The 12,739-nt window shown below is 56.5% G+C and overlaps 2 protein-coding genes across 2 annotated transcripts; one reads left to right on the plus strand and one right to left on the minus strand.

Moving 5' to 3' along the window:
• The first annotated feature begins 1,220 nt into the window (after positions 1-1,220).
• CCDC86 (coiled-coil domain containing 86) lies at positions 1,221-8,240 on the plus strand. The gene is made up of 4 exons (XM_036762500.1): positions 1,221-2,181; positions 3,796-3,925; positions 6,999-7,073; positions 7,317-8,240. The coding sequence occupies exons 1-4, from the start codon at positions 1,325-1,327 to the stop codon at positions 7,434-7,436; spliced, it is 1,182 nt and encodes a 393-aa protein (XP_036618395.1). The 5' UTR covers positions 1,221-1,324; the 3' UTR covers positions 7,437-8,240.
• A 345-nt stretch (positions 8,241-8,585) lies between these two features.
• On the minus strand, positions 8,586-9,767 carry PTGDR2 (prostaglandin D2 receptor 2). The gene has a single exon (XM_036762501.1). The coding sequence runs from the start codon at positions 9,756-9,758 to the stop codon at positions 8,586-8,588; it is 1,173 nt and encodes a 390-aa protein (XP_036618396.1). The 5' UTR covers positions 9,759-9,767.
• Between the last annotated feature and the right edge of the window lie 2,972 nt (positions 9,768-12,739).

Genomic DNA, 12,739 nt, shown 5'->3' on the forward strand with positions numbered 1-12,739 from the left:
AAAAAGTTAAAAATATTTTAAAAAAATAAAAGTCATCACCACTGAAAGTGAAATTCCAGCCCCAAAAGGGGAGAAGCCGCACAAGTAAGCCCTGGGTCTCCTGACTTCCCGCCCCGCCACAGGTGCCTTTGAAGATGTTTTCATTAATACTCTTGTAGTCGTTGCTGTAAAATTCTAATGACCAAACATGGCTTGCAGGGATTGCAGAAGACACCACGGCCCCTTCTTTGCAGAAGCGGGGGGCCACAGGCGCGGGATTCTGCGGATCTGCCCGGGCCTTTTGGATGAGCTCGTTAATTTCGCCGACCTTTAATGCCTTCCTGTCTATCCTTTATTACAGCGGAGGCTCTCCTGGAGCGGGAAGGATGCAAATAAGAAATACTGGTGATGTGTAAAGGGGTGCGTGGTCCGGCCAGGGCTAGGTTGACGGGGTGGGATTTATTTTCTCTGCTCCTCCTGGCCTGGTCTCCCTTTCCTCCTGATTTGTTCATCCTTCACTATACTCCACCTCCCACCTCCGGGTCTTTGCACCGGCATCCACCGTGCCTGCAATACACTCCCTCTCCCCTCCCGCCTGAGACTCTATAATTCCCTTCAAAGATCCGACTCTAGAAGCCCGGGATGCTTTCCTTGATTCTCGCCCACCCCACCCCACCCCGCCCCGCAAGGCCCCTGTATGCCTGCTTTATATTTACGTAAGCCTAGTTTCCCACTTCCTGATAGTGTAAGCCCCTTGAAGGCAGGGCCGCCTTCTTTGTATCCGCAAAGCCTAGCCCGGATAAAGGCTTTATCTAGCACACAGCAGGCACTCAAACAATGCGTGTTGGCTGCCTGGCTGCGTGACTCCGGGCATGTCCCTATCCCTCTCTGGGCTTCGGTTTTCACACACACACACACACAGACACACACACACACACACACACACACACACACACACCCCGCCCCCACCCCCCGGCAAAATGACGCCTTTGGACTAGGCGACCTCTAAGCCCTGTTCCCCGGGGGGAGAAACTCCGCCCTCCCTGGGGTAGATGCGCGTCCCGTACAATCCGGGTCCAGGAAAGTCGTATCGGAGGGATCGTCGCAAGCGCAAATGAGCTGCTCAGGCAGTGGCTGCAAGGCGCATGCTCCTGCAAAGTGCGGCCTCTGAAGTTCTGCCCTTCTTCAATATGGCCGACCGGAGAACACTCCTCCCGGCCCTTCATTGGCTAGTCGCTGTTTTGTGACGTCACTGGGAGCGCCGACAGCCGGAGAACCCCCGGAGCTCCACGTGGGTCGTGTTCTGGTGGGCTCTGGTGGGCTCTGCTGGGCTCGGCGCGAGGGGATGGAGACGCCTCGTAGGAGGAGCCGGCGCCTGGAGGGGCTGGAGGCCGAGAACCCCGCGACCCCCGCCACCCCGTCCCGGGGAGCCTGCAAGGCCCGGCGCGGCCTCCTGGGGCCCAAGGCCGAAGCTGCGTTAGAGCCGGTGCCGGAAGCGGCGGCGGGAGCGGGCGAAGCGGGCCCGGAGTCCCCGCGGCATCACAGGCGGCGTGGCCTTGGGTCCCCAAACAGACAGGGTCCAGGGACCGCCCAGAAAAAGCCAGTGCCCTGCCCCGGGTCCCCCAAGAGCCCTCAGGGACGGGACTTGGGGTCCCCCCAGAGAAGAGATCAGGGCCCAGAGCCCCCTCGTAATCCTCCAGAGCCTAGTCTGGGGTCCCCCAAGAGACAGCAGAATCAGCAGGCCAGGCGCGCTGGAGGTGAAAGGGAGCTGGGCCTGGGACCCTCGCAAAGGCCTAGGAAGCCCCATGTGGGCCCTCCAAAGAGTCATGGAGCTCAGGGCTCTGGGCCCCCCGGGGATCAGGCGGCTCCAGAGGAGCCCGACACCCGATCCCCCCCAGAAGCCAGCTCGGCGTCCCCCCAAAGTCTGAGAGACAAGGGATCGGGGTCCCACGGAGGGCAGCCTGAGCCCGGCACAGAGTGCCCCTTGGGTCAGCCCGAGCCAGTGACCCCCAAGTCGGGAGTGCTGCCCCAGGATGGAGCCGCAGAGACACAGCCAGTGACCCAGGCATCCCGACCCAGGAAGCGGAGCGGCTCCGCGGCCCCCAGCCCGGCCCCCAAGAAGACCAAGCCGAAGGAGGCCCTGGCAATTCCCAAAGGGAAGCCTAAGTCTGGCCGAGTGTGGAAAGATCGCAACAAGAAAAGGTGAGGGGGGACAGGGCTGCTTTCTTAGGCCAGAGCCTCTGGGAGAGAAGCTGGAGCTGCCCTTCCCCGGGGTGAGCAGGGCACTGCTGCAGCGTCGGGGAAACTGAGGCAGCCCAGGCTGCCCAGGGCGCAAGATAGCCATTTATGGGACTAGCCATAACGACACAGGAGGGTACCAAAAGTGTGTTCTGGGCCAGAGGTGCAGGGGCAGTCAGGAAGCCTGCTCTGGAGGAAGGGGCTGTAAACCACGCCCGAGCCTCAGTTTCCCTGCCTGTAAAAGGGGCCATGTGATCTTTTATCTCAGCCCTCTGGGTCGTGCCTGAGAAAGAAACTGAGGCCTGGTGAGGTCAGAGAAGATTCCTCTGGCCACTGACAAAGAGAGGAAGGGAAGGAGCCTTCAGAGAGCCCCCTGCGCCACAGGGTGGAGTGCTGTCCTGTGCTTTGTAAATGCCTCCTTTGATCGTCACAACCACCCTGGGAGGGAGCTGCCCTGCTTGTCACCCCCATTTTACAGATGACACTGAGGTAGATGGGGGGGGGAATCTGGATCACACAGAACTCTGGCTGCTGCCCGCCCCCCTCCCCAAAGGGATCTGATTCATCCCTGAGGTGCCTGGCCATGAATGCAGGTCTGCACCTCCTCTGCTCGAGAGGCCTGGGCGCTTCCTGGCTGGTCATGCCCTCCAGCCCAGGTCCCCCTTATTCTGTGGCCCGCTTGCCACCCACAAGGCTACACTGCCTCTCACTCCATACACGGTGTGTGTTTCACATCTGGTGAATGAATCAGAGGATTTAGAGCTGACAGGGATGCTAGAGACTAAGGGGGCTGACCCCCTCATCTTACAGGTGGTGAAACTGAGGCTAAGGATGGGGAAGGCACTTCCAAGGTCACACAGGTCCCGAGCGGCAGGGCCAAGGTACCAATGCCCTCTGCCCACGTGCAGGAGCCAAGCCAAGGGTCCCGGGCAAGGGCAGACAGCGCCCTCCTCCTCTGCCCCAGCCCTTTGGCCTGTCCTGTAAGAGAGGGGCTACCCCAAAGGGCAGAGGGGAGGGGGAAAGCCTCCTAACAGGTAGAGCCACCTCTGAGTGAAGGGGGCTTCTCCTGAGGTAGTAAGTTCCCCATCCCTGAAGGTGAGATGATCTCAAAGGGCCCTTCCGGCTTGGTAGAGTTAGAGGTCAGGTAGGAGGTGCCCCAACCCCATGGACTGGCAGAGAGGCAGCTGGGGGTGTGTGGCATGGAACTGGACTGGGCCTCAGGCTCTCACTGGCTGTGTGACCCTGGGCAAGTCACTTGATCTCCTTTGTCTCAGCTTCCTTAGCTGTAGAAAGGGGATCACGATAGTTTCCACCTCCCAGTCAGTATAAATAAGCATATAGTAAGGCACTCTATAAATGCGGGTTTCCTTCCCATCAGAGGTGACCTTTTGGCTGCTTCATATGTGCTTGGCATAGACATCCCGTAGCCCTGTTGGACCCCTACCCCACCCTGAGTGTGAGCTCCTTGAGGGCCGGGACCTCTGTCTTTCATCCCCAGCGCTGGCATGTTAGTGCTAGGTTTTGTCACGGGGTGGGTGTTTGGGGTCCTCCTACAGAGCTCCCTCCCCCCGCCTCCAGGTTTTCCCAAATGGTCCAGGACAAGCCACTTCGCACTTCCTGGGAGCGGAAGATGAAGGAGCGGCAGGAGAGGAAGCTGGCCAAGGACTTTGCCCGACACCTGGAGGAGGAGAAGCAGAGACGCAAAGAGGTGAGGCCTGGGCTGGGATGGGGGGCAGCGGGTGGTGAGGCCGATTAATGGAGTCAGCAGGAATTTATTAGGCCCGTGCTGGGTGCAGGCGGCTACGAGATGAGATGAGATGAGGCTCCTGCCTGCTGGGAATGTAATATCTAGGCAGGAGATGTGAGCACAGTTCTCTGTAGTGCAGGGAGGACAAGCGCATGGCCACATGTACCCGCTGGATTCTGGATGGGTGACCATCAGGGTCAGCTTCCTGGAGGAGACAGTATGAGAGGGTAGAGTGTGTCAGGCCTAGGAATCGTGAACAAAAGCCAGGCATCTGCACAGGGGTCGGTCACCAGTCCAGCTTGGCGGGAGGTGGCAGGGAACCTTGAGGGGCAGTGCAGAGGGGTGGAGCCCAGTTTAGGGAGGACGGTTAACATTAAGTGAGTTAGCCACGGTCACACGGCTGGCCAGTGTTAGGCAGGGTTTGAGCCCAGTTCATCCTGATTCCAGGGGCAGCTTTCCATCCCCTCTGCCAGAGCGTGAGACCCTAAGGCAGACAAAAAAGTTAGGAGACTGTTGGACTCTACCAGGCAGGCAGGAACCAGGGCCTGGCCTGGGCGGGGGGCGGGATGAGATCTACAGGAGAGACATGGCAGAGAGGTCAGAGCAGCAGCAAGTGACAGCTCATTGAACATGGGAGATGATGAAGAGGCCAAAGGAAGGGCAGCATCACCAACACCGGGCAGGGGGGTGAAGGCAGGATGAGTCCTCTCAAGGGATTCCTGCGGAGTGCCCTTCCAATGTGGGGGAGATGCCCAGGGGGCGGAGGAAGAGAGCCAGATGGGACGTCTCAGCTGGGCGTCTGCTGCTTCAGAGAACCACGGGATTTCAGAGTAGGAAGGAGCCCTGTGAAGTTATAGCTGAGCAGGGTGAGCTGGCCTTATCCAGCAAGAGGGAACTCCCTGCTTCTTGGAGCAGTTTATCCTCCCGCAGACATCAGTAAAACCTAGCCAGTTTTTCCCTACGTCATGCCAAAATCTGCCCCTTCCACCTCATGTTCTTGGCTCTGCCTTTGAGCTCACAAAACAAGCCTGATCTCTCTTGTTTGAAGGTAACACGTCCTCACCACAACCCCCATCCTCACGCTTTCACTCCCACCATAGGCCCCAAAGTGACTGCCACACTCCAGTGGGGGCCTGACCTCGGCAGCTTCCCAGGGGACTCTTCACCTCCTCCCAGGTCCTTATCCAGCCCAGCTTGGCTTGGACATTCTAGCCTGCAGGTCACTCCCACGCCCCAAGTCTTTGTCGGATAACCCAATGTCTAGCCCTGCCTCCCCGCCTAGACTTGGGATACCTCACCTTTATCGGGATTCCATTTTGAGTTGTTCATCCTGCTGTCATCCGGCATGATTGTTACCTGGTGTGCGACCTGGGGAAAGTTCCTTCCCCTCTCTGGGCCTCAGCTTCTTCATTTATACAAATCTATGACCTTGTAATATTGGAGGGGGAAAGGCTAATATTTCTATATAAATGAAGGCTTGTGAAGGGCTTTATTATCTCATGTGGCACTGACAACCACCCTACGAAGGAGGCGCTGTGATGATCCCCATCGTGCAAGAGAGGAAGCTGAGGCTGATCAGGCTAAGTCACTGGACCAGAGTCACAGGGCAAGAACATGCCTGAGGCAGGATTCAAGCTCTGGTCTTGGAGTCAGAGGTTCAGAGGGACCTTGGGGACCATTGATTCTAATTCCTCCGTTTTGCAGATGACAAAACTGAGGCCCACGGAGGTTAAGGGATTTACCCATGGTCCCACAATTAGTAGGTGTTTGGGGTAAAATTTGAACCCAGGTCCAGTCAGTGCCCTTTGCCCTGTATCACATGCCTCTCTGGGCCTCATTTTCTTCATCCTTAAAATGAGGTTGAAATACTCTCGGAGCTCCCAGCTCTGCTACTACTGTCCTGCGAGCGACCTCGTGCCAGGGTTTGCTTGGATGTTACCAGGAGGTTTCAAGTGCAGCCCAGCCCTGGAGTCAGCTGCCGCCATGTCCCTGGAGGGCATCAGACAGGCTGGAAGGTCCCACGCCAAATATGGGTGTTTGATGACCAAGGCGCCCTGGACCAGGGATGGAGGGGCCCCGCCTTTGTTTCCCAGGCTAGCTCCCCCTCATCCTCCTGGGCTGCTAGCCCCACCCTCGTTCCCCTTCCCCTGACCTGGTGCCCCTGCATCTCTAGGGAGCCTCCTTTGATGGCCAAAACTCAACCAGATGCCCGGGCCCCAGGGAGCGAGATGTCAGACATGGGGATGTGATAATAATGACATTTATGTAGTACTTTTAAGATTTTCAAAGCATTCTACAGCAACCTGGGGAAGTAGGCACTATGAATGTCATTCCCTGTTTTACAGTTGAGGAAACAGATGGCCAGGGCCTAAGGGACTTGGCCAGGGTCACCCAGCTGGGAAGTGTCCCAGACTGGGTCTAGCGTTCTCTTCATTCTGACACAAAAATGATGCCTTGAGATGATCTGCCCCCCCCCCCCATGTCCCAGCTGTCCATAGGCCGCGGCCAAGTTAGGTGCTGTCCACCCCTGCTCTCCAGGGGGTGGGGACTCCAGCACATCACATCTTTCAGATCCAGCCTCTGTCAAGTATCAGTTCTGGGACGTTGGGCAAGTCAATAAAATGAGAGAGAAATGTTGGAATAGATGATTTGAGGTCCCTTCAGGCCCTTTATAGAATCCATGTATAAGTCTAGATTGTCAGTGCTAGAGAGGCCCTAGGACATGGAATGTCAGAGCTGGGAGAGCTCTTAGAACAGGGAATGTCACAGTTGGGTGGGGCCTTAGAACAGGGAATGTCTGAGCTGGGAAAGGTCTCAGAGGAGGGAAGGTCAGGGCTAGGAGGGGCCTTGGAACAGAGAACATCAGGACTGGTAAGAGGGAGCTCAGGCTTATGCAAACCCCGCTCCCAGATGAGCAAAGAGAGGCCCAGAGGTGAGCAGTAGTACTTCTGAGCCTGCCAAGGATTCCCTCCCCATCCATGCCCTCTCCCCCGTCCTTGCTGGCATCTGTCCTATTGCTCTTTCTTTCCTCCAGGAGAAGAAAAGGCGGCGAGCAGAGAATCTGAAGAGGCGCCTGGAGAATGAGCGGAAGGCGGAGATCGTCCAAGTGGTGAGTGTAGCAGAGGCCCTGGCCCCGGCCCGGCACTTGGGATGATGGGCAGCATTGGATCATGTGGCAGGAGGAGGCGGAGTTGTTCAAGCTGTCGCTATCTCAGGGTATTGAGCACTGGGGGAGGTTGGACCCCAAGAAGTAGGAACCTGTGTGTGAGTCTCTGGAGTCATGGGAAAGGGAGGAGAAGCCAAGGGCCAGAGGGTTCTCAGGGACTTTTTCCCCTTTCTTGCTCCCCACTAGATCCGGAACCCCACCAAGCTCAAGCGGGCCAAGAAAAAGCAACTTCGGCGCATCGAGAAGCGGGATACCTTGGCACTTCTGCAGAAGCAGCCCCCGCAGCGGCCGGTGGCCAAGGAGTGAGCGGGTGCAGGGGGCCTGGCTGTCCCTCAGCTTCTAGCCCAAGCCCTCTGGTCACTGGCACCTCCAGGGACCACGATGCCCAGGGAGACTGGATCCACCTGGACAGCACTGGAGGAAGCCCAGGTCCAGACCTTGGGTACTGTGGGGAACTTGGGGATGGGCCTCACCCCTTGGAGCCCTGAGATCTGCGCAGAAGGGCCGGTGGATGGTTTGGCGGCTGGACCAAGGGAGGGGAATAGACTTTCTTTGTCCCTTTTTGTGAGCAGTAAATATTGTCTCCTCCCGGCTACCCTTTCACAATATGGATGCAAGGCAAAGCAACACATGCCATTTTATTGTCTGTCACAGGTCTTTGGGGAGGCAGGAATGAGCTGCTGGCTGAACTTGTGTCCAGGAATGGGGGGGACCCCCAGAGGACATCTGGTTGCCAGCCAGGAGTGTCTGTGCCCTACACTCCATGCCCCGCCTAGTGTTGGGAAGCCAGGCCCAGGGGGTAGGTCCTGCAGGGATACCCCACTACATTTTTTACACCTTTGCCGCCAAGACTCAAGAGCCCATGGGCCGGCCCAGGGAGAAACAGCAAATCAGGATTTCTTCTCCCCCTGACTTAAGATAACATTGGAGAGGATATGGGAGGGAGGGAAGGGCCCCTTGGTGGTCAGCTGGGAAGATCCTGGGTGGGGAGGATGTAGGAGCACAGGAGCTGTCCCTGTAACCACTGACATCATGGCCACTGGTGGCCCTATAACCTGAAGATGTTCCCATTCCTGGAGAAATTGATCCAATAAACTCATTCTCTTTCAAGTTAATGATTTGGTTAAGTGATTTAGAATCAGAAGGTGGAACTTCACATTCCATCTCTGTTTACTAACCTGTTCCCCTTTAGCAAGCTTATTCATCTCTTTGGACTGCAGTTTCCCCATCTCTAAAATGGGTTTGGTCTCAGTTATCTCTAAAACAGTGGGTTTGGATTTAGTTGATCTCCAAGGCTTTCTCCATATCTAAATGTTTGATCCTGTGGCCTGATGAGTGGCCATTCCCAGAGGTATTCGTGTGCTACAAGAGATGGGAAACGGCAATGCTTAGCCCAGTAGAATGGTGGCATGTCATAGTTGGAGGAGGAGGCATCCAAACTCCCCGCCAGCAGCCTCATTTCAAGGAAACCTCCTCCTGCAGCTCAGCTGGGGTTGGGGCTTTCCCTGGCTGCCCAGCTATCTTGGCCCCCACCCAGTTGAGCCAGCGGCCACGTAAACCTGAGGAGCTGGCGGTGGAGGAGGATCGGGACAAGGAGGCTGCCTGGGAGCTACGGCGCCGGCGGCCGCTGACACAGCCAAACTCGGCGTCCTCCACCAGCACGCTCTCGAGCACACAGCGCAGGGAGTGGCGCAGCTTCTGTAGCACGTCGGGGCAGGTCAACACATAGATGAACGGATTGACCACGCTGTTGATGAAAGCCAGGCTGGTTACAAAGGGCAGGGCCAGCAGCACCAGCGGCCGCAGACTGGGGTCGTAGTGGGCCTGAACCTCCATCAGACTGAAGATGTGGTAGGGCAGCCAGCAGAGCACAAATGCAGCAATGACTGCCATGACCAGGCGTACAAAGCGGCTGGGGTGCTGGCGGCACCGGTGGCGCACCTGCAGGCTCACAGCCAAGTAGCAGGCTCCGATGATGGCCAGGGGCATGGCGAAAGCCAACAGGAACTTGCTGACCGCCAGGGCCATTTGGCGGTGACCACAGGTGGCATCCCTGTCTGCCCCGGGGCTATGGAGCAGGACGTTATAGTAGCACATAATCCGCATATCCTTCCGTGTAATGGTGTCACGGAACAGGAAGTAGGGGATGGTATTGAGCAGGGCCAGGCCCCAGAGTACCAAGCAGACCTTCTGGGCTGCAGCCACTGTGCGGTGGTTCTGGGCCCAGATGGGCTTCACCACCTGCAGACAGCGATCCAGGCTGATGGCACTGAGCAGGAAGCCACTCGCAAACATATTCAGGAAGAAGATGGATGAGTGCAGCTTGCAAAAGGTGGTGCCTAGATCCCACGTGTGGCCCACGGCCAGGAAGTAGGTGAAGAAGGGCAGGCTCGCTGTGGCCAGCAGGTCAGACAGGGCCAGGTGCAGCACCCAGGTGGTGACCACCGTCTGACGCATGCGGCAGCTGACCACAAAGAGGATGATGGTGTTCTCCACGATGCCCATTAGAGAGACCAGCCCATGCAGGGTCACGGAGGCGTAGTCAATGTAGCGCCTGTTGGAGTTGGCATGGCCCGTGATGTTGCTCATGAACTCCAAGACGGGACACAGGGTGATGTTGGACGGCATCTTGGGGTCCTGCATGGGAAAGGCTGTGCTGAGCCATAGGGCCCCTAAGTCCTCCCCTCTGCCCTCAGAGCCGTGCAGGGCCAGAGTTCTGCCCCCTGCCCATGTCCATCCCTTACCCTGTGCCAATCCCACTTTGCTACTTACAGCCTTGGCTTTCTGTCTATCATTATTATATTAATTTTGTTCTGAACTTAAGAAATAAAACCAGGCTTCCCCAAGACCTTAGCCTCCAGGTCAATCCCCCCCTGCTCTCCTGACCTATTCAGAAAAGTAAATGCAAAATCTATGCAGTCAACTGTGCTGTTTCTGCTGGAGAGAGCAAATGCACTTGAAGGGTAGGAAGTGGTCCCGGAGCTGAACTTTAAAGGAAGCTGAGCGTTCTGAGAGGAGGGAAGGCATTCCAGGCATGGGGCACAGCCTGTACAAAAGCACAGAGGTAGACCTGCAATACTGTTTCCAGAGAACACCTAACCTCGGTCTCCAAAGACTTTGGCCCTTCATCCTGTTCCCTCCCCATCCTCTAAGATAAAACCTCTTAAATTTTTTTGTGTGTCATGGTCCTCTTTGGGCAGTCCGATGAGACCCACGGACCCCTTCTCTGAATAATGTTGTTAAATGCATAAAATAAAATATACAGGATCACAAAGGAATCCAGTCACAGAAGCATTTTTTAAAAAGCAATTGGGTAGACCCTCCCTCTCTCCCCCTCTCCCTCACATCTATCCACAGATAAACCTACAGTTTAAGAACTCACCTAACAAGCTGTTCCCTCTCTTTCTCTCCCATCTCTACCCTGTCTCCTTCCCTCTTGTTCACAGATGTGTTCCCATCACCCCTAGTGTCAAAACAAAACACCCTTAGCCATGCCTTCTCACACCATCATCCTTATGTCCCTTCCCCTGCTAGACCCCTAGAGAGCCAGGTCTGTGCTCTGCCCCTTCAGCTGCTGGGGTGGGGAGCGGGGGTTGGGGGGCAATCCTGCTTCTGACCTGCTCTCCCCAAAGAGAGGCATTCCTAAGTCCTCCAAGCCTTTACGGAGCAGCAGTGGGTGATGGGATGGATGGTCAGGGCAAGGAGCTGGGTCATCCTGCAGCTAAGGGCTTTGGGTCTTGACCTGACGCTCTCAGATACCCCTCACCCTTCCCAGACCATCCTCTCCAGTGACTGGTCTCCAATAGTAACTGCAGGCCCAGTGATGATTGAGGCTGGCAGCGCCGACTACCCCCACCTGATGTGCCAAGAGGAAGCCAGATAGGAACAACAGCAGAAAGAAGAGGGCTGAGGCCCAGATAACGCAGATTGCCGCCCTATCACGGGAGGAAGTGGGCCAGGTTTGGGCAGTCCCGGACATTGTTACCCACTGACAAGGGCAGCAGGAACGGATTCCTCCAGTTCCTGAGGATGCAGGGCCAAGGGCTAGGCTGCCCAAGAGCCTTCAACCAAGCTGTGGGCCACTGCCTGAGGAAACCCTGTGCCTCCTCAAATATGGAGCTGGGCCATGCCTGTCACCAGCCGGGAGCTAGGCACTATGAGGTCCCCAAGCAGGGTAGCCCCTGCAATTGAGGGGCTTCCAACTGGGGAGATGCTGCGAGAAAACAGTCATGAACAAGATACAAGAGTATGTAATGATGGAATGAGCAAACGCTAGGGGGGGGGGGGGCAGGAGGAGAGGGAGGAACGTAAGCTGGGTGTTTATCTCCGTGTTATAGCTGAGGAACCTGAAGCAGAGAGAGGTTAAGTCACTTCAGGCTCCCACACTAGTGTCTGAGGCAGGATTTGAACTCAGTTCTTCCAGGTTCCAGGTCCAGCACTCTCTCCACTGTGCCGTGTAACTGCTTCTAGGTCGGTGGAGGGAGAGGTGTGCAGGAAGGCTCTGAGCCGAGCCTTAAAGGATACTCAGAATTCAGGAAGGATCTTTGATCCTCCTTCAGCTGGAAGGAGCCTTAGAGGTCATTAGACTAACCCCCTCACTTTGCAGATGAGGACGCTGAGGCAGGAGAGGGTGCCTGACTCACCCAGGAAGTAGCAAAGCTGAGGGAGGGAGGGGGAGTGGAGAAGCAGACGATGTCCCGTCCCCCAAACAAGAGACAAACCACAGCTGGGGTGTTGTGGGATCTGCCAAATGCCCAGAACTAAGACTCCCCGCTCACACTCAGGCTCTCAGGCTTACAGAGCTCTTGTCATGCACGAGCCCACGGGGTCCTGACAACAAGACCTTGCCGGCAACAAGGTTGGGGCTGCTCGGCCCCATTTCACAGATGGGGAAAGACAGGATCATGTAGCGGGAAGTGTCTGCGTCACCATTTGAACTCAGCACTTCCCAACACCAGATCCGGTATACCTGTCCTGAGGCTGAAATTTACTGCCTGTGTGATCCTGGCCAAGTCATCTCACCTTCTCAGCAAGCCGAGATTATGGCGGGCTTCAGGTTACGGCACTGCAAGATAAAGAGATCAGACCAGCTGGCCTCTAAGGTTTGTTTCAGCTCTAAATCTATGAGCCTGCCTGGCTCTGTTCCCAGCCTTGGCTGAGGTCAGGAGGCTCTCTGCTTTAGCAGAGACTGCAGGAGGTGGATTTGGGAAAACAGCTTGAAACAGCCTGGCCTGTGGCCCACATGGACGAGATATCACAGCAGCTCCCAGATCCAGATGAGTTCTTGCAGACAGGCCATCCCCCATCTCTTTAGCGAAACACAGCTGGAGTCATTTCAGAGATGGTGCCTCCAGCGCCAAAGGTCCCAGCTCTGTGCTAGCCAAGAGCCCACAGTCCTCCCAGAGAGTACAACCTCAGACCCTGGCATCATCTCCAAATGAGCAGACCCCAGCAGCAACCTAGGCAACGAAGGACCCGCTCTGAAGCCAGGGCTAAGGGCATGGGCAGTGAGACGTGTTCCAGGCCAGGGCATGTCAGGAGTACAAGCTGGAGGTGAAGGACAGAGGTTGGAATCCCAGTTCCCACAGTTAATCACTTTAGCACACTGA

Source organism: Trichosurus vulpecula, chromosome 6, assembly GCF_011100635.1.
Source record: "Trichosurus vulpecula isolate mTriVul1 chromosome 6, mTriVul1.pri, whole genome shotgun sequence".
NCBI classification, from domain to species: Eukaryota; Metazoa; Chordata; class Mammalia; order Diprotodontia; family Phalangeridae; genus Trichosurus; species Trichosurus vulpecula.

Bases quoted from the DNA above. Each gene is read 5' to 3' on its own strand.
- CCDC86 (XM_036762500.1), top strand. From the start codon at position 1,325: ATGGAGACGCCTCGTAGGAGGAGCCGGCGCCTGGAGGGGCTGGAGGCC. The intron at 2,182-3,795 runs GTGAGGGGGGAC...CCCCGCCTCCAG, and splicing joins AAAGATCGCAACAAGAAAAG to GTTTTCCCAAATGGTCCAGG. The intron at 3,926-6,998 runs GTGAGGCCTGGG...TCTTTCCTCCAG, and splicing joins AGAAGCAGAGACGCAAAGAG to GAGAAGAAAAGGCGGCGAGC.
- PTGDR2 (XM_036762501.1), bottom strand. From the start codon at position 9,758: ATGCCGTCCAACATCACCCTGTGTCCCGTCTTGGAGTTCATGAGCAAC.